This window comes from Scyliorhinus canicula, chromosome 11 (genome assembly GCF_902713615.1).
Source record: "Scyliorhinus canicula chromosome 11, sScyCan1.1, whole genome shotgun sequence".
In the NCBI taxonomy this organism is placed as follows: domain Eukaryota; kingdom Metazoa; phylum Chordata; class Chondrichthyes; order Carcharhiniformes; family Scyliorhinidae; genus Scyliorhinus; species Scyliorhinus canicula.
In genome coordinates, this window is record NC_052156.1 from 166,265,372 (window position 1) to 166,290,835 (window position 25,464).

A 25,464-nucleotide genomic window follows, 5' to 3' on the forward strand; every position below is an offset into this window, starting at 1 on the left:
GTATAAATGAGTATTTCATTAGCAGATGGGATGAGGCAAGTAAAAGGAGAGGAGTGAAAGGTAACTTAACTGGGCGACAGGAAATGAAATGAAAATCGGTTATTGTCACAAGTAGGCTTCAAATGAAGTTACTGTGAAAAGCCCCTAGTCACCACATTCCGCCGTCTGTTCGGGGAGGCTGGTACTGGAATTGAACCGTGCTGCTGGCCTGCCTTGGTCTGCTTTAAAAGCCAGTTCTTTAGCCCTGTGCTAAACCAGCCCCAGGAGATATATGGAAAGAATGCGTAAATGTAGGCCTAGATGGCTGAGTACTGCTGTAATGGTAGGGCAGGTGATGCAAAGGAGGGGTGTGGGTGGAGACGGGGTGTGAGTGGAGGGGAGGGTTGGGGGAAATAGGAGGGCAATAGAAGTGAAGGGGTTGAGAAAGGTCAAGAGAGAAAGGTCAAGATAAATAATTAATTATATGAACAATGGCCTCGCGTAATAATATAATTATTTTTCATTATTCCTCACCTGTAGGTAGTTTTCAATATTACTCATTAAAACGTCTATTTCCTCTTTTGACCACATTCCCTGTTTCCACTTGTGACCTGTTAAAAAGAATTATACTTAACAAGAATACTTAAATAAAGTGAGTGACAGGTCAAAGTTTTATATTAACAATTTCTCAGTCTTGGCAATGTAATCAGGAGAAACGGAAAAGAACGACTAGCTACCAAGGAGCGAGGCCAGCAAAAAAATAAAAAGGCTCGCTCTTCTTGGGTACTATTGGAATAAACCATCATTACAACATAAATCACTGTTACCATGCACAATGGAATGCAGCATACATTTTCCTCACCTTACACAAGCATGATGGATAAATACATACACACACATACAAATAAGATACACAACATATTGTAACAAAAGTAAATAGATTATCACATTACAATGTCATCCTCTAATTCAAGCCTCACATCTGTATTTAATTTTAACTAATTCTGCTAACTGGGTTCAAGTTTCATTGGAGAGCTTGTGCAGAAGAATCAATGTTGATGCTACAAAGCGGCACTGAAGGTGTGCTGCACTGTTGGAGGTGCCGTCTTTCAGATGAAACACTACGACAGTCCCTCCTGCCTGCATGTGTGAATTTATAAGATCCCACGGTACTATTGCGAAGAAGTGCAGGCCTGTTATCCCTGGTGCCAAGGCAAATATTTATTCCTCAATTTATAAATTTCACTGTTTAATTTCTTTTGCACATTTTAGTGTCGTAATCAGTTTGAAATTTTTGCCAAATGTAAAAAACAGCAAATGCACATTTTACATTATATATTTTGATCAGAAAAAGAAAAGTAATGGCAGACAGACCAATAAAAGGTTCTGTATTTTAATGACAAGCCCATGATTACAATAGTATATTTTTGAACACTAATTTGCCTCAAGTTTTAATAGGAGGAAAAAATACTTTGAACAGATTTGTTTACCATTTTTTAGGTGATGATACTTGCTAAGATTACCATCAGATGGTGTACAATCTATTTTGGGAGCTGCACAATGTTCTTACCTTTATTCTGGAGAGTGTCCTTATCTTCTTTCGTTGTAAACCATGCTTGGCTAACAGGATCCAAATCGTCACTGTTTTGGGGAGAAATGCCGTCTATTTGATCTTCATTGTGCAAAATCTACACAGAAATAAAAAAAGAACTTGAATTTCTACATTGCCATTTGTGGCCTCAGAATCCGCAAAAACACTTAAAAAAAAATAAATTTAGAGTACCCAATTCTTTTTTTTCCAATTAAGGGGCAATTTAGCCTGTTCAATCCACCTACCCTGCACATCTTTGGGTTGTGGGGATGAGACCCACGCAGACATGGGGAGAGTTTGCAAACTCCTCATGGACAGTGTCCCGGGGCCGGGATCGAAACCGGCTCCTTGGCGCCGTGAGGCAGCAGTGAACATAGAACTTAGAGCATGCAGTACAGAAGGAGGCCATTCTGCGCATCGAGTCTGCACCAACCCACTTAAACCCTCACTTCCACCCTATCCCTATAACCCAATAACTCCTCCTAATCTTTTTGGTCACTGAGGGCAATTTATCATGGCCAATCCACCTAACCTGCACGTCTTTGGACTGTGGGAGGAAACCGGAGCTCCCGGAGGAAACCCACGCAGACACGGGGAGAACATGCAGACTCTGCACAGACAGTGACCCAGCGGGAAACCGAACCTGGGACCATGGTGCTGTGAAGCCACAGTGCTGACCACTGGGCTACCGTGTTGCCCAAGACAATGAGATAAATGACCAGCTGTTTTAACTTGTGTTGGTGGAGTGGTCTTTATATATGCCAGAGTATGCCTTGCTCTTTATCAAAAAGTGCTATGCGACATTTAAGTTCCAACTGAAAAGGCAGACCTGGCTGCTGCCTAACCGAAAGACGGTACCTCACAAGTGTTAGTCTAGGCTACACACGCAAGTCTTTGGATTGGGGGGTTTGAACCTATGATTCAGAAGTATGCAGAAGGGTAGCACGGTAGCATGGTGGTTAGCATAAATGCTTCACAGCTCCAGGGTCCCAGGTTCGATTCCCGGCTGGGTCACTGTCTGTGCGGAGTCTGCACGTCCTCCCCGTGTGTGCGTGGGTTTCCTCCGGGTGCTCCGGTTTCCTCCCACAGTCCAAAGATGTGCGGGTTAGGTGGATTGGCCATGCTAAATTGCCTGTAGTGTCCTAAAAAGTAATGTTAAGGGGGGGGGGGTTGTTGGGTTACGGGTATAGGGTGGATATGTGGGTTTGAGTAGGGTGATCATTGCTCGGCACAACATCGAGGGCCGAAGGGTCTGTTCTGTGCTGTACTGTTCTATGTTCTATACATCGAGTATAAGGAAACCAAATAAAAGGGGAAAGAACGGAGATCTTTTTGTTGGAGGGTGAAATGCCCTCTTTAGTGTTGATTCTCTTTCCACTTTTCCACAGACCATGGTGAGCAGGGAGAGAGAATGGAACAGCTCACCCTTTCCTTACCTGCCAGTCTTCAGCCTTAATAAGCAAAGACTGTAACAATTACACTACAAATTTAAAAATCACCTCATGTACGATCATAGAATTTAAGCTTAGATCAAGCAAAGTCCCTGGTAAAAATTGTTTATTTTTTGCCCCATAAGCCCATACCTTAATACATCGATTAACCCTTTATAACTCTGAAAATAGGAGCAGAAGTAGGTGACAACATGATGGTACGGGTACACAGAGAGTTTAATATTTAAATTCCTAGGTTTTGTTGCGTTTTGAACAGGAGGCATTCCTAAGAATAAACACTTACTTGTATTTGAGTGATAGTTTCACTGTCTTCAATTTCAGTTGCATGTGTCAGCTCAGATGCTGCCTCTCCCGTCATGGTTACCTCAAAACTTTGATCGTTGTCTGAAACTGTTACCACAAAATATACATAAAGGTCCAGGAAATTGTAGCATAAGGTAATAAGGGAATTGAAAAACAAATAAATTCTGAAAATTAAAAATCAAAATGCCTGATTAATTTATTCCTGCTGCTCAAACAGAGATTATAGAAGTGGGTACTGTGGAATTTCCCTTGCTGGGTCATTACTGGTAAAGGCAAAGATTCTATACTCTGGAGTACTCCTGTAAACAGGAACAATGCTTGTGGGGGAGAGAGGTGGGGTGTGGAAGGAGAAGGTAGACACACTTTCAATACATAAGTCGAAGTGCTCAAGTTCGGAGTAAACTACCCTAGGGTTTGTGCAGCAGACTCAATAAAGCCATCCTATTTCCGTTCATTTGGAGTTGACCATGCTCTGAGCACAATGGTCAGATTTTGCAGTTGCGATGACAGAGAAAGTGCCAGAGGCATGGGAGGGGGGAGTTTTGCCCCCGACGATGTCACAGGCGCTGATTTCCCTGATCCTGAAGTGAGATAAGGACCCCCTGCAGTGTGGATCATATAGGCCAATTTCACTGTTGAACGTGGACGTCAAGTTGCTGGCAAAGATCTTGGCCACTAGAGTAGAGGACTGTGTGCCGGGGGTGATACATGAAGATCAGACGGGATTTGTGAAGAGGAGGCAGCTGAACACTAACGTGCGAAGGCTGCTAAATGTGATAATGATGCCGGCGGCAGAAGGAGAGGCGGAGATTGTGGTGGCATTAGATGCGGAAAACGCCTTTGATAGGGTTGAGTGGGGGTACTTGTGGGAGGCGTTAGAGAGGTTCGGGTTTGGGGAGGGGTTTATTAAATGGGTGAGGTTGCTGTACGAGACCCCGATGGCGAGTGTAGCGACAAATGGGAGGAGGTCCGAGTACTTCAGGCTCTACCGTGGGACGAGGCAGGGGTGCCCCCTGTCCCCCCCCTTGCTGTTTGCGTTGGCAATTGAGCCTCTTGCCATGGCTCTCAGGAGTCGAGGAGATGGAGGGGTCTGGTGTGGGGTGGGGAGGAGCACCGAGTGTCACTTTATGCAGATGACTTGTTGCTGTATGTAGCAGACCCGGTGGGGGGAATGCCGGAGGTGATGGAGATTCTTGCTGAGTTTGGGAGTTTCTAGGGCTGCAAGTTGAACCTGGGCAAGAGCGAGCTGTTTGTTGTACACCCGGGTGATCAGGAGGGGATTGATAGGCTCCTGCTAAAAAGGGCAGTGAGGAGTTTTAGGTACCTGGGGCTTCAGGTGGCTAGGAGTTGGGGGACTTTGCATAAGCTTAATTTTACTAGGTTGGTGGAACAGATGGAGGAGGAGTTCAAAAGGTGGGACATGCTGCCGCTGGCGTTGGCGGGTAGAGTATAGTCCGTCAAAATGACGGTGCTCCCGAGGTTTTTGTTTTTGTTCCAGTGCCTCCCCATCCTTATTCCGAGGGCCTTTTTTAGGAGGCTGAACAGCAGCATCACGGGATTTGTTTGGGCGCATGGGACTCCGAGGGTGAGGAGGGTCTTTTTGGAGCGGGGCAGGGATGGAGGGGGGCTGGCGCTGCCCAACCTCTCTGGGTACTATTGGGCGGCTAATGTCTCGATGGTACGCAAGTGGGTAATGGATGGGGAAGGCGCAGCATGGAAAAGGATGGAGATGACGTCCTGCGGAGGCATGAGCCTGAAGGCACTGGTAACGGCGCCGTTGCCGCTCCCTCCAACGAGGTACACCACGAGCCCGGTGGTGGCGGCTACCCTCAAGATTTGGGGGCAGTGGAGGCGACATAGGGGGGAAGTGGGGGGCTCGGTGGAGGCCCCGCTGCGGGGGAACCACCGGTTTGTCCCAGGGAACATTGATGGCGGGTTCCTGGGGTGGCACAGGACGGGCATAAGGAAGTTGGGAGACCTGTTCATTGATGGGAGGTTTGCGAGCCTGGGTGAGCTGGAGGAGAAGTTTAAGCTCCCCCCGGGGAATATGTTCAGGTACCTTCAGGTCAAGGCGTTTGCTAGGCGGCAGGTGGAGGGGTTCCCTTTGCTGCCCCCGCGGGGGGTAAGGGATAGGGTGCTTTCGGGGGTGTAGGTTGGGGATGGGAAGGTATCTGACATCTACCAGGTGATGCAGGAGGTGGAGGAGGCGTCGGTAGAGGAGCTGAAGGCTATGTGGGAAGTGGAGCTGGGGGAGCAGATTGAGGAGGGGACATGGGCGAACGCCCTGGAGAGGGTTAACTCCTCCTCTTCATGTGCGAGGCTTAGCCTCATCCAGTTCAAGGTACTGCACAGGGCTCATATGTCCGGGACAAGGATGAGCAGGTTTTCTGGAAGTGAGGACAGGTGCATTAGGTGTTCGGGGAGCCCAGCGAACCATGCCCATATGTTTTGGGCATGCCCGGCACTGGGGGAATTCTGGCAGGGGGTGGCGAGGACAGTGTCGAGGATGGTAGGGTCCAGGGTCAAGCCAGGCTGGGGACTCGCGATATTTGGGGTTGGGGTGGAGCCGGGAGTGCAGGAGGCGAAAGAGGCCGGTGTTTTGGCCTTTGCGTCCTTAGTAGCCCGGCGGAGGATCTTGTTGCAATGGAAAGATGCGAGACCTCCGAGCGTGGAGACCTGGATCAATGACATGGCCGGATTCATTAAGCTGGAGAAGGTCAAATTCACCCTGAGGGGGTCGGTACAAGGGTTCTTTAGACGGTGGCAGCCTTTCCTCGACTTTCTGGCTCAACGATAGGGAACTAGGTCAGCAGCAGCGGCAACCCGGGGGGGGGGGGGGGGGGGGGGTTCAGGGGGGTATTGTTTATGTTAATTTAATTTATTTTAAATTTATTTTGTTGTTCATCGGGTTTGGGGGGGGGTGGGGGGGGTGGGCTCGTTATATGCGTTGTTACGGGTCCGGGGGGTGTTTATTATTGTTTTGTTGTTATACATTTTTCAAACATTTAACTAAAAATTATTTACTAAAAAAAAATCATACTAAATGGATCTCCCCGTCCTCTTATACATTCTGCCCAACATTTTGTTCCATTGCAGCTCTCATGCAATTTGTATGTATGACTGTCGATGTGGGTCGATATTCAAGAATAACTTCCAATTATAATTTGTCTTTCTAGCTCAAGGATTTCCGAATTCTACCTTTGAAATGAAAGATTTCCTACAAATTGTTTTTGCAATTCCCTGTATTATTCCCATGACACATCCAAAAGTAGCAATGCTTTCATACTCAATCCAGTGCTGAAAGGTATTAGAATTGGGAATAGACCTCACTTAACACTCATATAGCAAAACTTAGCACAATTGTTCTCTTATTATATTGTACAAAATAGCTAGAAATGTCATACTTATGTAATTGATACCAAAAGAAAACATACTTTGCAAAATATTTATTTTAGTAAAAGTGCTAATTTACAGGACAGTTTTCAACCTGTGTCACAATCAGATTTTTCATAATCTACAATTTTGAGAATAGCGTTATGAAAATAATGCAGCTGATTTGAAGCATTCAGAGAACACCAGTGAAGAGGCAGTTTGCACAAACTGACCCTTAATTACAACAGGCAGAATAATTGAGAGACATTATTCGATTACAGGAAGTCAAAGTCACATTTATACAAGATGAAATTAACTAACAATCATGAATTCTCACAAATATTTGTAATTATCTTACTTGGAAGTGTAACAACTGATTGTACTCCGGCAAACGGACCAGCAATACCTGTGGATTCGAGACTAGCGTCATCTTCAGTCGACAAACAAAGCCTTTTGTGCAGAGGTTCTTGATTGTCCTCAGATTCTAAATCTACATTTGATAAGAGAGAAAAAGTAGTACTTGTAGGGTAAGAGGAAAAATAACGTTGTAGTAAATTTTAGGTAACCCTTAATATAGAAACATTAAATATAAGCAGCAGGATGGACAGTGTATTAGCGATTGAGGAAGGCAGCAGCATAGGCTTCTTTGATTCAAACCAAATGATACATTCTCAGAGTGTGGCACCGACAAGCTATAAATCTTTCCTTCAGGAAGGGGGAAATAATGATCTTTCCACGAGGAATGGGGAATTGCAAATACAAGCAAGTCACCTTGGTCTTTTTTAGTAGCTGGATCAAAAGTAATATGGTAGGTGTCTGGGCAAGGTCAGCCATTCATTCCAGCTGGGACATGTTGCACAAAGCAGGGAGCAAATATATAGCGTTTTAATAACAGGAATCACCTATTTGCCCCACTGGCAGCCTTTTTTTGTTTGTTCTAAACTTCACTGCCTAATTTCTAATTCGCTGAAATCCAGAAAGGGTTTTCCCCTGAAAAAATTCTGTATTCCAAAATACGATTATGGCAGGCTACAGAGAAATAAAAGAATGGGAATGCTAATGTTTTGTGAGAGCCTTGTTCCTTCATTACAACTTCTCTGACAATAGCACTGGAGTCTCCTAAATTGACCATGACCTGGGATGACAAAAGCTGCTCACAATATGGCCAAGTGGAAAGTTGAGAAATGGCTGCAGATATAAAACTGGAGACCCAAAGCTTGAATATTGCCTGATGTAGTGCCTCCGGTAAGAATGCTATACTCCCGTGGAACTATTCGAGAGGAATGAGAACACTAGATTCTGGCTGTGGTTTTGGAGCGACAAACTATGATGACTGCTACGAGGTCAGAGCTACCTTCCCGTTGAGAGTGCGTTCAGGGACTCCAAGTCCTGATAGGCCTCGGGAGTTTTGCGCATGTGTGGCCCGGGAGCGGGCGGGCGGCACACAAGCAATCCAGCATTTCTATTGGTTTTCAGGCCAAAGACAGGCCCCGTGCGCCTGCATAAAAAGAAAATGGCCCCCTAAACCCTAATCATGTGATTGGTGGCAGAGAGCCATAATCAGAAGGGAGTCCTAGGTAGGGGACAGGAAGAGGGACAGGGAGGGGTCCCTGTTAAGAAGTAGAAAAAGAGGAGCAAAGAAAGAGATTCCAATTGAAAATAAGACTGCACTTGGCAGACCTTAAGTGGAGAGGGCACAAGCAAGCCCTTGCAATTTAAGAGGGAAACCCTAACAATCTAAAGGGGTTCAGGAAAAGCCCTGGCGATCAAACAGGAAGTTGGTGACTCTGTGATGCAGGCAACTGAGGTGAAGGTAACCCTTTGGAGGGGTAGTACCTGCACACGGTGCTGGAGTGCAGGCTCAGGAATCCAGGTGAACCGAGGATCAGGAAACAAGACTGAGACCTTGCAATGTGGACTGCCGGCGAGATTGTCAGAGTTAGCGCGACCATTGGAGAGGAATCCAAGGCAAGATCTGGAATACTTGTGAGAGAGACAAAGTTTTGATGAGATTGATTGGCTCGTGCATTTGGTTGGGTTGTTGGAAATCTGTGGATAGTGTCTTGGTCACATCTTACATTTATTTACAGTGTGATGTGTTTGCCTGTTAATTCGCAAGTACCTTATATTAACCCTGAATGTTAAGAGTATAAGATCTGTCCTTGTGAAGTTTATTTTTGTTTGTTCAAACTGGCAGACTTTTATGGTTTTATTAAGTGTTTTGAACCTTAAATTTTGTTTAAATAAAAAGTAATTAGTCTCTAAGCGGGTCGTCCCATAAACTAGGAGGTCTGGTCCAAGATCATAATAATAATCTAATAATAATAATCTTTATTGTCACAAGTAGACTTACATTAACACAGCAATGAAGTTACTGTGAAAAGCCCCTAGTCGCCACATTCCAGCGCCTGTTCAGGTATACAGAGGGAGAATTCAGAATGTCCAAATTACCTGATAGCATGCCTTTCGGGACTTGTGGGAGGAAACAGGGGCACCCGGAGGAAACCCAAGCAGACACGGGGAGAGCGTGTCAACTACGCACAGACGGTGACCCAAGCCGGGAATCAAACCTGGGTCCCTGGCGCTGTGAAGCCATAGTGCTAACCACTAGATCATAACATGATCCATAATGGATCTGGAGTTAGCCCTGAAGTAGTACAGCATATAGATGACTGCCAGTGTTAAAGGCGAAAACCTTTTTGCACAATGATACTCACGTGCCCCATTGATAAACAGGAATTGCAAAGGGACAAAAAATAACTGCCTACGCTACATCAGTTGCTGACTGGTTGCTCATGACAAACGTGAATATGTTTCTGGTGCCTATACAGCAGCAGAAATATGTTGATTAATATAACCAAATTATATTAATCAGTAGAAAGAGACTATAGCATATCAGCAAGGGAGATTTAATCATTATATTTGGATGATTGTGGATTTCATTGCATCTCACCGATCAATATAAAGCAGTTTGTTATGTAAACTGCAATGTGTTCCTTCACAATGTCACACCTCAAATGTCAACCATATTTACACTCAAAATACTTTGTTGCACATGCACTTAATTGGTTCAAGTGTAACATTAGTAAAATTGCAACTAGTCATAAGAGGCAAGGGAAATGTGAGAAAGGTTTAATAAAGTCGGTCTGAATGAAGTTTGAAGTTTTCCCAGCTGTAAATTTAACAGTAAAAATAATTATACCACGAGAGATGATAAAAAATTTATATAATTATAAAATTCTTATTCTTACTTCACGAGTCACCAGTAGATTGTCAAACCTCTTGATTCCCAGAGAACCTGAATTTGAGAATTTTTTTGTCATTTAAATTATACGGTTGGTCTTTGCTGACCATTCTTACTGCAATTGCCTTGATAGGCTACTGTCCAAGTCAATCACTGCAAATCATTCCCCTCACAATTGTGCCTCCAGCTTTCAGGTTCTTTTTCTCTGAATCTAAATGAACATTCAAAGAAGATGTCAACACATGTTGTTTGTGAGACCCCGCTCTACTCCTGTAAGGAACAGCAAGACCAGAAGCTGTGAAGTAACTGAATTTGTTAAAATTGAAAATCGTGAATTTTTTGTTTGAAGGACTCCAGCTGCGTATCCTACCCATCATAGCGACTGCCTTCCATCACCCAACTCTTCACTTATATCAGCCCATGCGCTGCCAAAACCCTCATCTGTACCTTTCATATCCCCAGATTTGGCTACTCCAATGTTGTATTCAAGGCAGCCTCTCACCCTTCACCCTCAGCTCAGCCAAAATTATGCTTTCATATGCTGTCTCAGACAAAGTACCATTTGCCAATCACTCTGCCGTTGTTGGCCTATACCAATTCCTGCAATCCCAACATTTTTATCCTCACATTTAGATTCCTTATGTCCCTGCCCCTCATTATTGCTGTCGTCTCTTCCAGCTTCCGTCCCCACCACTCCCCCACCCCTCAATCCCTATCCCTCCATCTTGGTCTTTTGTGCTTGTCTGCCCTTCACTCTACCATCGGCAGTCATACTTTATAAAGGATGCATTTTGTCTCCATAATTTGTCAATTAAACACCAACAGCTTCTCTAGTGAAATTAGGGAGGGGCAATAAATGATAGCCTCGCTGGCGATGTCCACATCCTCGGAAAGAATAGAGAAAAACACACTGTCCACAGCCTACTGTGAGACTATCCCGTAAAACTCTGGAAACCATTTTGCTTTCTCCCTAGGTAAGTTTTCTGTTCAAAGAACAAAGAACAAAGAAAGGTACAGCACAAGAACAGGCCCTTCGGCCCTCCAAGCCCATGCCAACCATGCTGCCCGTCTAAACTAAAATCTTCTGCACTTCCGGGCTCCGTATCCCTCTATTCCCATCCTATTCATGTATTTGTCAAGATGCCCTTAAATGTCACTATCGTCCCTGCTTCCACCACCTCCTCCGGCAGCGAGTTCCAGGCACCCACTTCCCTCTGTGTAAAAAAACTTGCCTCGTACATCTCCTCTAAACCTTGCCACCCGCGCCTTAAACCTATGCCCCCTAGTAATTGACCCCCTACCCTGCTTTTTCTTCAATTAAGATACCCTCTCAACGCTAATGTAGAAATAAAACTGGGTTTCATATCACTCCTCTTCAACATTTGTCTCACCCATAATTTAAGTATCAAAAATGGGAACATAAAATTAACAATATGACTTCACAATTATGCCTGTGCACCAATGTTTCAATTGTTCCCTGACCTCTCTAATCCTGCTTCACTTGAAAACCACTCTTGGCTTTGATTCCCTGGGGCTGGAAACGGGGCGGTCTCAATTTCTATTCACCTGAAACGATCGGCCTGATCTAACATTGCCTACATTGTGCACATTCTGTCTAACTGCATCATCATTCGGAACAGCAAATGGGCAGAATTATATGTTCTATTTTTGTGGATCTCCACAAAACCACTGAGGACCAGATCGCTCCCTCCTCAGCATCACCACCTCCCCCTCTTCCCCCAGCCCACTCCACCGCCACCCCAGACAAGGCAGGTAGCGAGAAACTGTTCCCATTGGTGGAAGTGTCGAGAACGAGAAGACACAAATTTAAAGAATTGGAAAATAAATCAAAGGTGACATCAGGAAAAGCCCTTGGAATGCACTGCCCAAGAGCGTGGTGGAGGCAGATTCAATTTCAAAAGGGAACTGGATAAGTACTGAAAGCGAAACAAATATAGGGCTATAGTGATAGGTTTGGGGAGTGGGGCTAGCTAAATTCCTCTTATAGAGAGTTGGCGCAGTCACAGCAGGGTGAATGGCATCCTTTCCTGCTGTGATCTATGATTCTAAATGTGCCCTGATACATTTTCGACACAAGCTGCTGTGGTTCTGGCTGGCCGATATTTCAGGGACCAGAGTGAGACAGCATGCTGTGTGGTTGGGGATTCACAATCATTGATGATTCTAGTTCTTGGTGTGTGGAGAGGACAGGTGACAGAAGAGTGAGGGATCACTTTGGGACCAGTGACCATAATTCCGTTTGTTTTAAGATGAATGGCCCAAAAGTTAAAATTCTAAATTAGGGCGAGGCCAATTTTGATGGTATGAGACAGGAACTTTCAAAAGTTGATTGGGGGACTCTGTTGACAGGGAAAGGGATGGCTGGTAAGTGGGAGACTTTCCAAAGTGTGTTAACCAAGGTTCAGGGTAAGCACATTCCTTTTAGAGTGAAGGGCAAGGCTGGCAGAATTAAGGAACTCTGGATGACTCAGGATATTGAGGCCCTGATCAAAAGAAAGGAGGTATATGACATGCTTAGGCAGCTGGGATCAAGTGAATCCCTTGAAGAATTCAGAGGTTGTTGGAGTAGAGTTAAGAGAGAAATCAGGAGGGTAAAAAAGGGGTTGATATTGCTTTGGCAGATAAGGTAAAAGAGAATCCAATCTAAAGAATTTCTACAAACACATAAAGGACAAAAGAGTAAAGAGGGAGAGAATAGGGCACCTTAAGATCTACAAGATCATCTATGTGCGGATCCACAAGAGATGGGCGAGATCCTAAATGAATATTTCTCATCGGTATTTACTGTTGAGAAAGGTATGGATGTTAGGGAAATTGGGGAAATAAATAGAGATGTCTTGATGAGTGTACATATTACAGAGAAGAAGATGCTGGAAGTCTTAAAGTGCATCAAGGTAGATAAATCACCAGGACCTGATGAAATGTATCTCAGGACGTTGTGGGAGGCGAGGGAGGAAATTGCGGGTCCACTATCAGAGATATTTGAATCGTCGACTGCCACAGGTGAGGTGCCTGAAAATTGGAGGGTAGCAAATGTTGTGCTTTTGTTCAAGAAGGGCTGCAGGGAAAAGCCCAGGAACTACAGACCGGTGAGCCTGACATCTGTGGTGGGTAAGTTGTTAGAAGGTATTCTGAGAAACTGGATCTATAGGCATTTAGAGAGGCAAGGGCTGATTAGGGACAGTCAGCATGGCTTTGTGAGTGAAAAATCATGTCTCACGAATTTGATTGAGTTTTTTGAAGGGGTAACCAAGAAGGTAGATGAGGGCAGTTCAGTCGCCGTTGTCTACATGGACTTTAGCAAGGCCTTTATCAAGGTATCTCATGTTAGGTTGTTGCATAAGGTTAAATCTCATGGGATCCAGGGTGAGGTAGCCAATTGGATACAAAATTGGCTTGATGACAGAAGTAAAGGGTTGTTTTTCAAAGTGGAGGCCTCGGACCAGCGGTGTGCCTCAGGGATCAGTGCTGGGTGCTTGACCAATTGGGCCACTGGGCCAATTTTGGGGCAGCACGGTGGCGCAGTGGGTTAGCCCTGCTGCCTCACGGCACCTAGGTTCCAGGTTCGATCCCGGCCCTGGGTCACTGTCTGTGTGGAGTTTGCACATTCTCCCCATGTTTACGTGGGTTTCGCACCTACAACCCAAAGATGTGCAGGGTAGGTGGATTGGCCACGCAAAATTGCCCCTTAATTGGAAAAAATGAATGGGGTACTCCAAATTTATATTTAAAAAAAATTATATTCATAATTTAGATGAGAATTTAGGAGGAATGGGTAGTACGTTTGCAGATGACACCAAGATTGGTGAAGAAAGTTATCCAGGATTGCAACGGGATCTTGACCAATTGGGCCACTGAATGGCAGATGGAGTTTAATTTAGACAAATGTGAGGTGATGCATTTTGGTAGATCGAATCAGGGCAGGACCTATTCAGTTAATGGTAGGGAGTTGGTGAGAGTTATAGAACAAAGAGATCAAGGAGTAAGGTTCATGGCTCCTTGAAGGTGGACAGGGTGGTGAAGGCATTCAGCATGCTTGGTTTCATTGGTCAGAACATTGAATACAGGAGTTGGAACGTCTTGCTGAAGTTGTACAAGACATTCAAAAGGCCACACTTGGAATACTGTGTACAGTTCTGGTCACCCTTTATATAAAGGATATTATTAAACTGGTAAGAGTGCAGAAAAGATTTATTAAGATGCTACCTGCTGATTTGAGATATAAGGATAGACTGAGACTTTTTTCCCTGGAGCGTAGGAGGCTTAGGGGTGATCTTATAGAGGTCTATAAAATAATGAGGGGCACAGATAAGGTAGATAGTCAACATCTTTTCCCAAAGGTGGGGGAGTCTAAAACTAGAGGGCAAAGGTTAATGGTGAGAGGGGAGAGATACAAAAGGGTCCAGAGTGGCAATTTTTTCACACACAAGGTGGTGAGTGTTTGGAACGAGCTGCCAGAGGCAGTAGTAGAGGCGGGTACAATTTTATCTTTTAAAAAACATTTGGACAGTTATGTGGGAAAGATGGTATTGAGGGATATGGACCAAAAGCGGGCAATTGGGACTAGCTTAGTTGTAAAAACTGGTCGGCATGGGCAGGTTGGGCTGAAGGGCCTGTTATCATGCTGTAAACCTCTAACTGGGTCTCAAGTTCTGGATGGACAGAAGAGAGTTGCAGTAGCTGGTGAGGTTTGGGACCTCAACAGGGTGAGCATGCAATAACTTTTCAGAGGCCAGGGTGATGGAAGAAATTCAGCGGCTAGTGGATTCCCTACACGATCTTCCTGTCTTAAAACCTCGCAAGAATAAATAGCAGTATCTGAAGTTTAAATAAAGACGCGATCTCCACAGTCTTCCCTTTCATTCCGGTTGACTATCTGCCGGTTGTAGCTCAAAAGGCATTTACAATGTGATGGCTTATGACCTGGCTGGATATTTCGCTGATTAACATCATGCACTTGGAAAATTCATCTGCAGTGTTACATAAATGATCTGGACGAAGGTATAAGTGGTCTGATGAGCAAGTTTGCAGATGATGCTAAGATTGGTGGAGTTGCAGATAGCAAGGCGGGCTGTCAGAGAATACAGCAAAATATAGATAGATTGGAGAGTTGGGCAGGGAAATGGCAGATGGAGTTCAATCCAGGCAAATGCGAGGTGATGCATTTTGGAAGATCTAACTCAAGAGCAGACTATATGGTCAATGGAAGAGTCAGCAGGTCACGTTACAGTTGTATCGGACTTTGGTTAGGCCACATTTGGAATACTGCGTGCAGATCTGGTCTCTGGTCGCCACATTACCAGAAGAATGTGGATGCTTTAGAGAGGGTGCAGAGGAGGTTCACCAGGATGTTGCCTGGTATGGAGGGTGCTAGGTATGAAGAAAGGTTGAGTAGATTAGGATTGTTTTCATTGGAAAGACGGAGGTTGAGGGGAGACCTGATTGAGGTCTACAAAATTGAGAGGTATGGACAGGGTGGATAGCAACAAGCTTTTTCCAAGAGTCAATTACAAGGGGTCACGATTTCATGGTGAGAGGGGAAATGTTTAAGGGAGATGTGCGTGGAAAGTTTTTACGCAGAGGGTGGTGGGTGCCTGGAATGCTTTGCCAGCGGAGGTGGTAGAGGCGGGTACGATAGCATCATTTAAGATGCATCTGGACAGATATATGAACGGGTGGGGAACGGAGAGAAGTAGACCTTGGAAAATAGGCAACAGGTTTAGATAAAGGATCTGGATCGGTGCAGGCTGGGAGGGCCGAAGGGCCTGTTCCTGTGCTGTAATTTTCTTTGTTCTTTGTGTTCATCTTCTTGGCTAAAACACCTATTACTCAAAAAAAGGGGGAGAAAGAGATGCAATAAAATAAAGAATGACAAGTAGAAAAGAGATAGAAACAGGAGAAAAATTAAAACTATACTTCACTCTCAACACATAAATCCAATAATATACAAAGGAACTGATTGCTTATGTGTGCACTTAAAAAAAAAAGAAAAGAATAACGCATGATCCAGCTCACCGTTGTGAGGGCAATGCAAGATCAGATTGCCTTCTGTGTCCTGGGCTAGGGTTACCGAGCTGATTGTTTCCAAAGTAACTGTGCCAGATTCGTCCTCAATTGTGTTCATACTCAATCTGAAAGAATTAAGACATAACATTTAAAGTGTGTATATCTTGTGATGCTTAAAGATGTTTTATTACACGAAAGGGCATAAATAAATACATGTTGCTGTTGCTATAGAGATGAGTTTTGGCTAGGACTTGAGGAGAATTCTCGGTTTTCCTTTGAGGAAAGTGACACAGTAATTTTGCCATTGACCTATGCATCTTCACAGGGCCGAGATTTAATGTTTCATATAAAATATCACACCTTTAGAGGATGTACACACCCTCAGTATTGCACTGAAAGGGTACATGAAATGATCTACTCAAGCTCTCAAATGGGTCTTAACCCCACAACCTTCTGGTCAAAGTTGACCGTGACATCAATTTAACACTTTGCCATGAGAGACAGAGTTCCCAACTCTGCCTGGACATATTCTGGAGGGCTTTGGTGAAAGCTTTCCCAAGCGTGACCCTGATGCAGTAGCCCCCAAAGTGAGTCAAGGGGACCAGAGCATAACTTTTGCCTCCTCCACCCTACCCCCCCCCCCACCCCCCGCGACAAGTAGGAGCATTCTCCTACTTGGGCAGCATGGTAGCATAGTGGTTAGCATCAATGCTTCACAGCTCCAGGGTCCCAGGTTCGGTTCCCGGCTGGGTCACTGACTGTGCGGAGTCTGCACGTCCTCCCCGTGTGCGCGTGGGTTTCCTCTGGGTCCTCCGGTTTCCTCCCACAGTCCAAAGATGTGCGGGGTTAGGTGGATTGGCCATGCTAAATTGTCCGTAGTGTCCTACAAAGTAAGGTTAAGGGGGAGTTGTTGGGTTACGGGTATAGGGTAGATACGTGAGTTTGAGTAGGGTGATCATTGCTCGGCACAACATCGAGGGCTGAAGGGCCTGTTCTGTGCTGTACTGTTCTAAATTCTCTCCTGTCCCCCCACCACAAGAATAACAGGTCCCACCCCCACAGCACGTATGCAGGAGGGTGACAAAACCCCACCTTGATCAAACTCTGTGATCAGAGAACGCTGCCTGAAAGATGAAGAGCAGTCCAGGAAGTAAAGTGAAAACTCACTGCATTCTCACTTACCCTTCCCTAACATCTGCTTCCTAAAACAGCAGAGTTTAAAGCAGCAGCTTTTACAAGTGTCAGAGGCTTCCTCGAAAGCCAACTACACTTGAAAGGGCTTTAATACATTGGCAGCATTTGAAATGCATCTTTTCCATTCAATTTCATACAGCAACACATTTCACGAGCCAGAGATTGAGTTTTATTGGTCCACACACAGCTGCCTCGTAGGTTTGTTTATTTATCTTTCCCTTCACACTTGAATGCATCTCAGTTATCCTGCTTTGATGCTACAAACAATGTTTATAAACACTCTTGCTATGATTGACAGCTCCTCATCACATCAAAACGGAGTGAAGTGCTTCCTGCTGAGAAAAAGAGGACATGAAAGTATGCATGCTGTGGGGGGGGGGGGGGGGGGGCAGTATTTGTACTGTGCCTGGGGGGAGGCCCTCTGCCAGGCCTCGCGACTGGGATGCCCGCACAAAACGGCGGCCAAGTACAAGGATTCTTACGGAATCCTGCGAGCTCTACCCCATGCATAAATTAGCATGGTAAAAGGGAGAGACTTGGATACCGGGCCCCTCTTCGCTTAATTGTAATTCTCCACTTACGGTTGTGGTTTTCTGCATCATTTTAGAATATATTTATTTCACAGAGAACTTTTAATCCACTCAAGTTGTGTAAGTAAGCCTGATGTGTGACTCCATCTATTTTGAATCGAGAGTCAGGTGCAGTGTCAAGTTGGAAACAAATCTGAATATCTTTCCACAGTTGGAGTCAGTCTGAGAATTATGCGATGAATTGCAAGCAGGAGCTGGACTTCTGATGAGCAAATGAAATCACCCTTTCACACTTTGGATTGATGGATGTGCTACCCAATCTGGAGCACATTATTCATTATGCCACTGCAATAAACCAACAGTGCGTAGCTCGTTGAGGACTATGGAGTTCTGCCCAATCTGAATCTTTTTACTGGGAGTTGGGTGTTTATCTAAGATGCCAACATCCTGCCCAAAACCATTCGGATTGACCCCATTAAGCAGCTTATATTTGGGATTGGGGGCAGCACGGTGGCGCAGTGGGTTAGCACTGCGGCCTCACGGCGCTGAGGTCCCAGGTTCGATCCCGGCTCTGGGTCACTGTCCGTGTGGAGTTTGCACATTCTCCCCATGTTTGCGTGGGTTTCACCCCCACAACCCAAAGATGTGCAGGGTAGGTGGATTGGCCACGCTAAATTGCCCCTTAATTGGAAAAAAATGAATTGGGTACTCTAAATTTTAAAAATAAAAAAAATATATATTTGGGATTGCTATTTTCAAGATATAAAATGTTTATTTGCAAACAGTGGTTAGCTAAGCCATCTGGTGCTTTATTACATTTCCAGCTGATTATGCGTCTATAATGCACTAGATCCAAGGGGAAATGCATTTGATTTGAGAAGCTGGATATAAATGAAATGAAATGAAAATCGCTTATCGTCATGAGTAGGCTTCAATGAAGTTACTGTGACAAGCCCCTAGTCGCCACATTCCGGCGCCTGTTCGGGGAGGCTGGTACGGGAATTGAACCGTGCTGCTGGCCTGCCTTAAAAGCCAGCGATTTAGCCCAGTGTGCTAAACCAGCCAGTGAGCAAGAGAAATATGGCCATAACATGTACTCTTTTGCTTTCTAACTAATCCCCACATTAGCAATTTGCTGAAGAAAGTAATTCATGCTGAGAAATCAGAAAATCAATGTTTACTTTATGGTGCTCAATAGGTAGGTGAAAAATAAACTGTTAAGAAAACATAGGAACGGAAAGACAACATGTTGCCTCTCGACCATGTTCTGCAATCCAACAGATCATAGCTAATCTGTACTCAACTCCATTTCATCTTTCTTACCCAATTAAAATCTAGTAAGAAGTCTTACGACACCAGGTTAAAGTCCAACAGGTTTGTTTCAAACACAAGCTTTCGGGCCACTGCTCCTTCCTCAGGAATCTACTGATTGTGATCTTGAAAATTTATATTGACCCAGTAACGTCCAACCTTTTGGGGTAAAATAATTCTAGATTTCCACTACTCTTTGTGAGGAAGTATTTCTTGATATAAGAACATAAGAACTAGGAGCAGGTGTAAGCAATCTGGCCCCTCGAGCCTGCTCCGCCATTCAATGAGATCATGGCTGATCTTTTGTGGACTCAGCTCCACTTTCCGGCCTGAACACCATAACCCTTAATCCCTTTATTCTTCAAAAAACTATCTATCTTTATCCTTTAACATAGGATTATATATGACATATGGCACAGAAACAGGCTCTTTGACCCATGCAGTCCACCCAGGCGTTTATGCTTCATTTGAGCCTCCTCACATCTTTCTCATCTAATCTACCATCGTAACCCTCGGTAGCAAGTGTTGTTCCACAAGGATCGGTGCTGGGAGCGATGGTATTTTTAAAAGATAGGCATGTAGACCACGAAGGTACAAACAAGAGCTTTATTGGTGTTTTCTCACAGGCTAGAATAGGCTGACTGACTGTTAACCTGCCCAAATTGCCGATGACATCAGTATGTCATGTGATTGGACTCTTAAAGTAACCTTGCTCCAACTAGTAACAAACATAAATCCACAACCTTCCTCCCCCTTTATATCAGAGACTCCTGCAACAAAATATAACATAATATAACCAAAATTTACAATTAACAAACAAAACAGTCAAACAGTCAATAAGTTGGACATTGATTTTGGTGTGATTGTCAGTGACCCTCAGGCATCTGTTTTTTTGTGTTGACGGTAACATCTGGTGTTTTTGGTTTGGACGTCACCCGTTGTTACCTCAACTGGAGTTGACATAGGACTTGGGGGTTGTCTCTGGCAACCTTGTTCTAGCTGCTAAAAGTTGGCTCATGGGTCTTCTCCACACAACATTGTCCAGTGTTTGAACAGTGTAGGAGGCTGTGTGTGTTAATATGATGGTAGGTATCCACTTCTCACTGGTGGTATAGTTCATTGTCAATACCGTTTAAACCAGTGCTCACATTGTACAACCTGATTTGGTTGCTTTTCTGAGCTTTCACTTCAGAGGCTAGTTCTTACCCCAGGCTGTCGATCTGTTTTTTTTTTAAGTTGTCAACCGCTGCCCCTCCAGGTTGAACAGCAAGGCCTCCTTTCCCTGAATACTGTGGCACAGCCTCTGTGGTGCCTTCTCCTGAATCTGGCACGCCTCCATCAGACCCTGCGTCTCTCCCCTCAACGTTTCTATCTCACTGCATTTATCTTCACATTTTATGTCTTGTTTCTGGAATACAACTTCTAAACTAGTTGAAGCTGCTGCTCCTAGGAATTTCAAAAAAGGTTCTCAAGAGTGTATCAAATTTAGCCTTTGGGTTTGCCTCAAAGTCAGGTTATGGTGATTCTTCCTGCTGGTGGTATAATCATTGGACTGCAAATGCTGCTGTACAGAGCGAAATAGGAACGGAATATTTGTCACGACACCCTGGGCTAGTGCTCGGTCAATACCAGCCCTACTTTACCCCGAGTCACAACACAATTGAACTAACGAATGATTCTTAGAAAAATACCTGAAATCATGGCTGACCGAACATTAGTCACCAGGTTTATAAATGTAAACACAAAACTTATTAACAAGAACTGTAATGAAATACACAAATGGTTAACTATCAGCTAATTCCTTGCTTTAACTTGCACCCCATCCTCTACACCAGGATTTTTCAAAGTGTGGGTGTCGGGAAAGTCGCAGCGCGATCGGTCGAAGTGTTCCCCATCACGGGAGAAGCATTCAATATCCACTACTGGCATATTTACTTAAAATGGCTGGAGCCGCACTGTTCAAGCCAGGGTTGGTTTTCAGTCTCATCACTCTCCTGTTTCTGAGCAGAAGATTCACTGACAAACCTTCATGCCTTGAAGCAATCCGCTGATCTTTCACATGCTGAATTCAGAAGATGACGGTTGTGATGGAGGCTCAATTCAGCATGTACTAGGGGAGGACAGTTTCCTGGCATCGCTTAAGGGTGAGATGGGCCTCCGGATTGTGGAGCATGTTGTCAATGTGAGACACCTGAGAAAGTTCTGCAGCGTTAGGCAATGGGACACTGGAAGATTCAGAAGCTCAAATGTCAGTGAAAGGACTAAACCTACCTTAAGCCAGTGGCAGCTCACAACTGAAGAGCATGGCTCAGACTCTGCAACAGATGATGGTGAAGATATCCCAGAAGATCAATGCAGGTGAACATCAGTCACAGTGGAACAAGCCCAACTCCCAATAGAGATCAAAGATGCAGGCATGTGGTCAGGAGGTGAGTGGAATATTACAGTCAGTAGATCCTGGAGACAGTAATGCGGTCTGTTTATATTAGATGTAGAATCAAGCCAGACTGTGTTTTGGAACAAGGAGACTTGGGTTTGATCCCTCAAAGCTCGAGTTAACTCTATACTTTGGAGATACTTGTGGGACCAAATGTTGAGTCTGTAAATGCCACTGGGTTCTGTGTCATTTTTGGGACGGTCCTTCCAGTTACTGGTGAGTCTAGGTTGCCGATGAGTCTTGCTGGTAACCTGTGTATTCCAGAACAGTTGATACAATCACCTTCCCTTGTGTACATATCTCTCCAGATTCTAAAATTATTACACTCACCATATCTCCAAAAACAAAGGCACAAATTAGGCAGAAAATCAGCTTAGAGTGTGAAGAAAGTGAGATATATTTATTCCTATCCACTTGCAATGATAAATGCAATCTTGTCATCATAATTTTTATGTTCGTAGTCTGTATGGAGCTGATTTTCAGACAATGATTGAAATCTGGATATTCATGCACTGGTTCCAACACTGGGGGACAGTGAAATGGGAGTGAAAGATAGTTACTACACACTGAATGTGAGAGCGTGTGAATGCGAGAGAGAGAGAGAGAGAGAGCGAGAGAGTGTGTGTGTGTGTGTGTGTGAGACAGCAAGCAGGTGAGTGTGTGTGTGTGCGAGAGAGAGTGTGTGTGAGTGAGAGACAAAAGGATGTGAGTGTGTGAGTGAGAGAGTGAGCGATCAGCCGTAGAATCAGGGCTCAGGACCAAAGCTGTTTTCTTTTGGCAAAACCTTCTCAACGTGACAGATAAAAGGGACAGGTTATTGTTTTAATTTGTGACGAATGGTGAACTTTCCAACCTGTCTTTGCCCTGAGCATGGCAGTTGATTTGCATATTATTTTGAACTTACTTGCAAACACATTTACCGGTTATATTTTTCAATCGCTTATTTCTCACTGACTGGGAAGTGTTGGAACAACAAACTATTTGGTTACGCACATTCGATGAGCTCCTTTTTACCACAATTCTTGTATTTTGCAATTGCCGTGGAGCCAGTTTTTGCACGTCGGTGCAAAGAACATGGCAGCCAATTTGAGCAATGTGATAGTCAGCAAATGATTCATTTTTGTGATATTGTTTGAGGGATAAACATTAGTTAGGATACCAGGGAATTCCTTTGCTCTTCCTCAAAGGCCAAGGGATTTTTAAGATCCATCCAAAAGATGGGGCCTCAACACCTCACCCGAAAAGATGGCATCTTCACCCGTGTAGCACGTCCTCGGTACTACACTGAAGTGCAGCCTCAATTTTATGTTCGAAATACTGCGGATCCTGAAAATCTGGTGGAGAAACCCAGCAGGTCTGGCAGCATCGGATTCGGAGGAAGAGTCGTATTGAACTTGAAACATTCTGACTCCGTTAATCTCAACACGGTTGCTGTAAAAGTTTTTCCAGCACATTCTGTTTTAATGTCCATTATGTTGTTCTGGTTCCCTCTAGTGTTCACAATGGACCAAACAGATAATTGACTACATCTCCCCAGACACACTTTTTCTATAGCATACAGGAAAGTACTTTTTCTTGATACAAATATTTGTACATATAAGAATTACAATAATCCAACTGAACAGTAAAGTTCCATGTTGTTATGGGCCTGTGCAGTCCACTGTTAGTAAGTCATAGTCCCCGAGGACCACAGGCTGCTCTCCTCTCTTAAAATCATGATGTGGCGATGCCGGCGTTGGACTGTGGTGAGCACAGTAAGACGTCTTACAACACCAGGTTAAAGTCCAACAGGTTTGTTTCAAACATGAGCTTTCGGAGCACTGCTCCTTCCTCAGGTGAATGGAGAGGTATGTCTCCATACCTCTTCATTCACCTGAGGAAGGAGCAGTGCTCCGAAAGCTCGTGTTTGAAACAAACCTGTTGGACTTTAACCTGGTGTTGTAAGACTTCTTACTCTTAAAATCAGGCCCATGTTTCCTCCAGCCTGTGCCCGTGTTTAGTAACAGAGGAAATGATTAGGATCTGAAATAGTTGAACTCAATATCTAGTCCTAAGGTGCTGTTCCTTGAGGATACACTGAGCTTCAATGGAATAGTGCAGCAGGTTGAGGACAGAGGGGTTAGCATGAGAGCAGGTCAAGTATAAAAATTACAAGTGCCCAGAAGCGGAGTGTCTAACCTGTGGACCGAATAGAGGTGTTCTGAAAAATTGTCACCAATCTGTGTTTAATGTCCTATGGTCACTCGAGACAATACACCGGGGACTTGCAGTAACAACAAAGGGGGTTTATTAACATAGAAAGGCAATTATATACAGGCACAAAGCAATGATGGAAAGGTCTGCCCAGGCCCCGGCCCCACGCTCAGGGTTGGCAAACTGTAGAAGCGTCACAGGGATCCATGTCAGGACCACAATTATTCACAATACATAGTCACGACTTGGCACGATAAAGTCGCCATCGTCCCAGGTGACCACAGGCTGCTTTCGAGGGGGAGAGCTGACTGGTGGTGATTAACCCGAGGGTCACCACACCTCAGCCGAGGGACTAGGTTGAGAATGTGGCCTTCCTGTGGACGAGGGAAATTAATGCACTGTTGCCAAGTTTGCGGATGACACAAAAATAAGCGGGAAGGCAGGTATATAGTCTACAATAGGATATGTCCAGGTCAGAAAAACTTGCACGTTGGTAGAAAGAATAAAGGGCTGGTTTAGCACACTGGGCTAAATTGCTGTTTGTAATGCAGAACAAGGCAGCAGCGCGGGTTCAATTCCCGTACCGGCCTCCCCGAACAGGCGACGGAATGTGGCGACTAGGGGTTTTTCACAGTAACTTCATTGAAGCCTACTTGTGACAATAAGCGATTATTATTATAAAGGAGCTGGATATTATTTAAATGGAGAACGACTGCAGCCGTGATATTTGGGGATCCTCGCATATTGCAAGTTCAGCGGATAATTTGGAAGACAAATGAAATATTAACCGTAGGAATGGAGTATAAAAATAGCAAAGTCTTGCTATAACTATTCAAGGCACTAGCTAGACCACACATGGAATATGGTGAATGTTTTGGCCACCTTATCTAAGGAAAGATATACTGGCATTGGAGGCAGTCCAGAGAAGGTTCACAAGGTTAATCTAAGGTCTGGAAGGATTTTCTTTTTGAGGAGGTGAAGTAGGTTGGGCCTGGAGATTAGAAGAATGAGAGGTGACCGTAGACATATAGGATTCTCAGTGCTTGACAGCATAGATGTGGAAAGGATGTGTCCACTTGTAGGACCAAGGGTCACCCATTTAAGACAGAGCTGAAGAGGAATTTCTGCTGAGAGTAATGAATCTGTGGAATTCTTTATCTCGGAGAACTATAGAGGCTGGGTTGTTAAGCATGTTCAAGACTGACAACAATCAAGGGTTATGGGGAGAAAGTGGAAAAAATGGAGTTGAGGATTATACCAGGTTACCCATGATCTCATTTGAATGGTGGAGCAGACTGGATGGGCCGAGTGGTCTACTTCTGCTCCTATGTCTTATGGTCACTTAGGTTGAAAAGTCTTGCCTTAAAGGGGCCACGCGACCACATCATTCCCCCCTTAAATCCTTCATTACATTATACAAAGTAAACCATGTACAAGAGCGATACACAAGATCAAGAGGCAAAAGGGATAAACATTCAGAGTCAATCTGTCCGGGGACCTTAGAACCCTCGCAGACTTCCTTGGTCCAGCAGCTGGCTCCATCATCTCCAAGGTAGTCCTGCAGAAGACCACAGTTCAGGAGACTCCACCTCTTCTATAGGGCTGTCCGTCTCACCAGCTGCTACCCAGACTGCTGACCCCAGCCGCTCTGGAACAGCCACTGGTGCGCCGGCAGCATTAGTTGGACCCATGTGTTCTGGAATGAGGGTTACCATTTCCCAGTTGCTCACTAGGTTGACATGCTTCCGCACAGTCCTGCCATTGACATTTACCAATACAATACAGACTGGCTAACCAGAGTGGGTCCGAGCGACATTTCAAACAAGAACTAG

The 25,464-nt window shown here is 44.6% G+C and overlaps 1 protein-coding gene across 2 annotated transcripts in view; it reads right to left on the reverse strand.

Annotated features, from left to right (window-relative positions):
- dmtf1 (cyclin D binding myb-like transcription factor 1) overlaps nt 1-25,464 on the reverse strand; it is a 72,160-nt gene that overhangs the window by 38,754 nt on the left and 7,942 nt on the right. For both annotated transcript variants that reach the window (XR_005462357.1, XM_038811969.1), the window contains exons 2-6: nt 15,977-16,092; nt 7,055-7,186; nt 3,305-3,411; nt 1,550-1,667; nt 514-590 (exon numbers count right to left, since the gene is read on the reverse strand). Coding sequence is in view for 1 of the 2 variants with exons in the window: in XM_038811969.1 (XP_038667897.1) it covers nt 514-590; nt 1,550-1,667; nt 3,305-3,411; nt 7,055-7,186; nt 15,977-16,085 (543 nt within the window). In the remaining variant the exon portion in view is untranslated. The remainder of the gene's footprint in view (nt 1-513; nt 591-1,549; nt 1,668-3,304; nt 3,412-7,054; nt 7,187-15,976; nt 16,093-25,464) is intronic.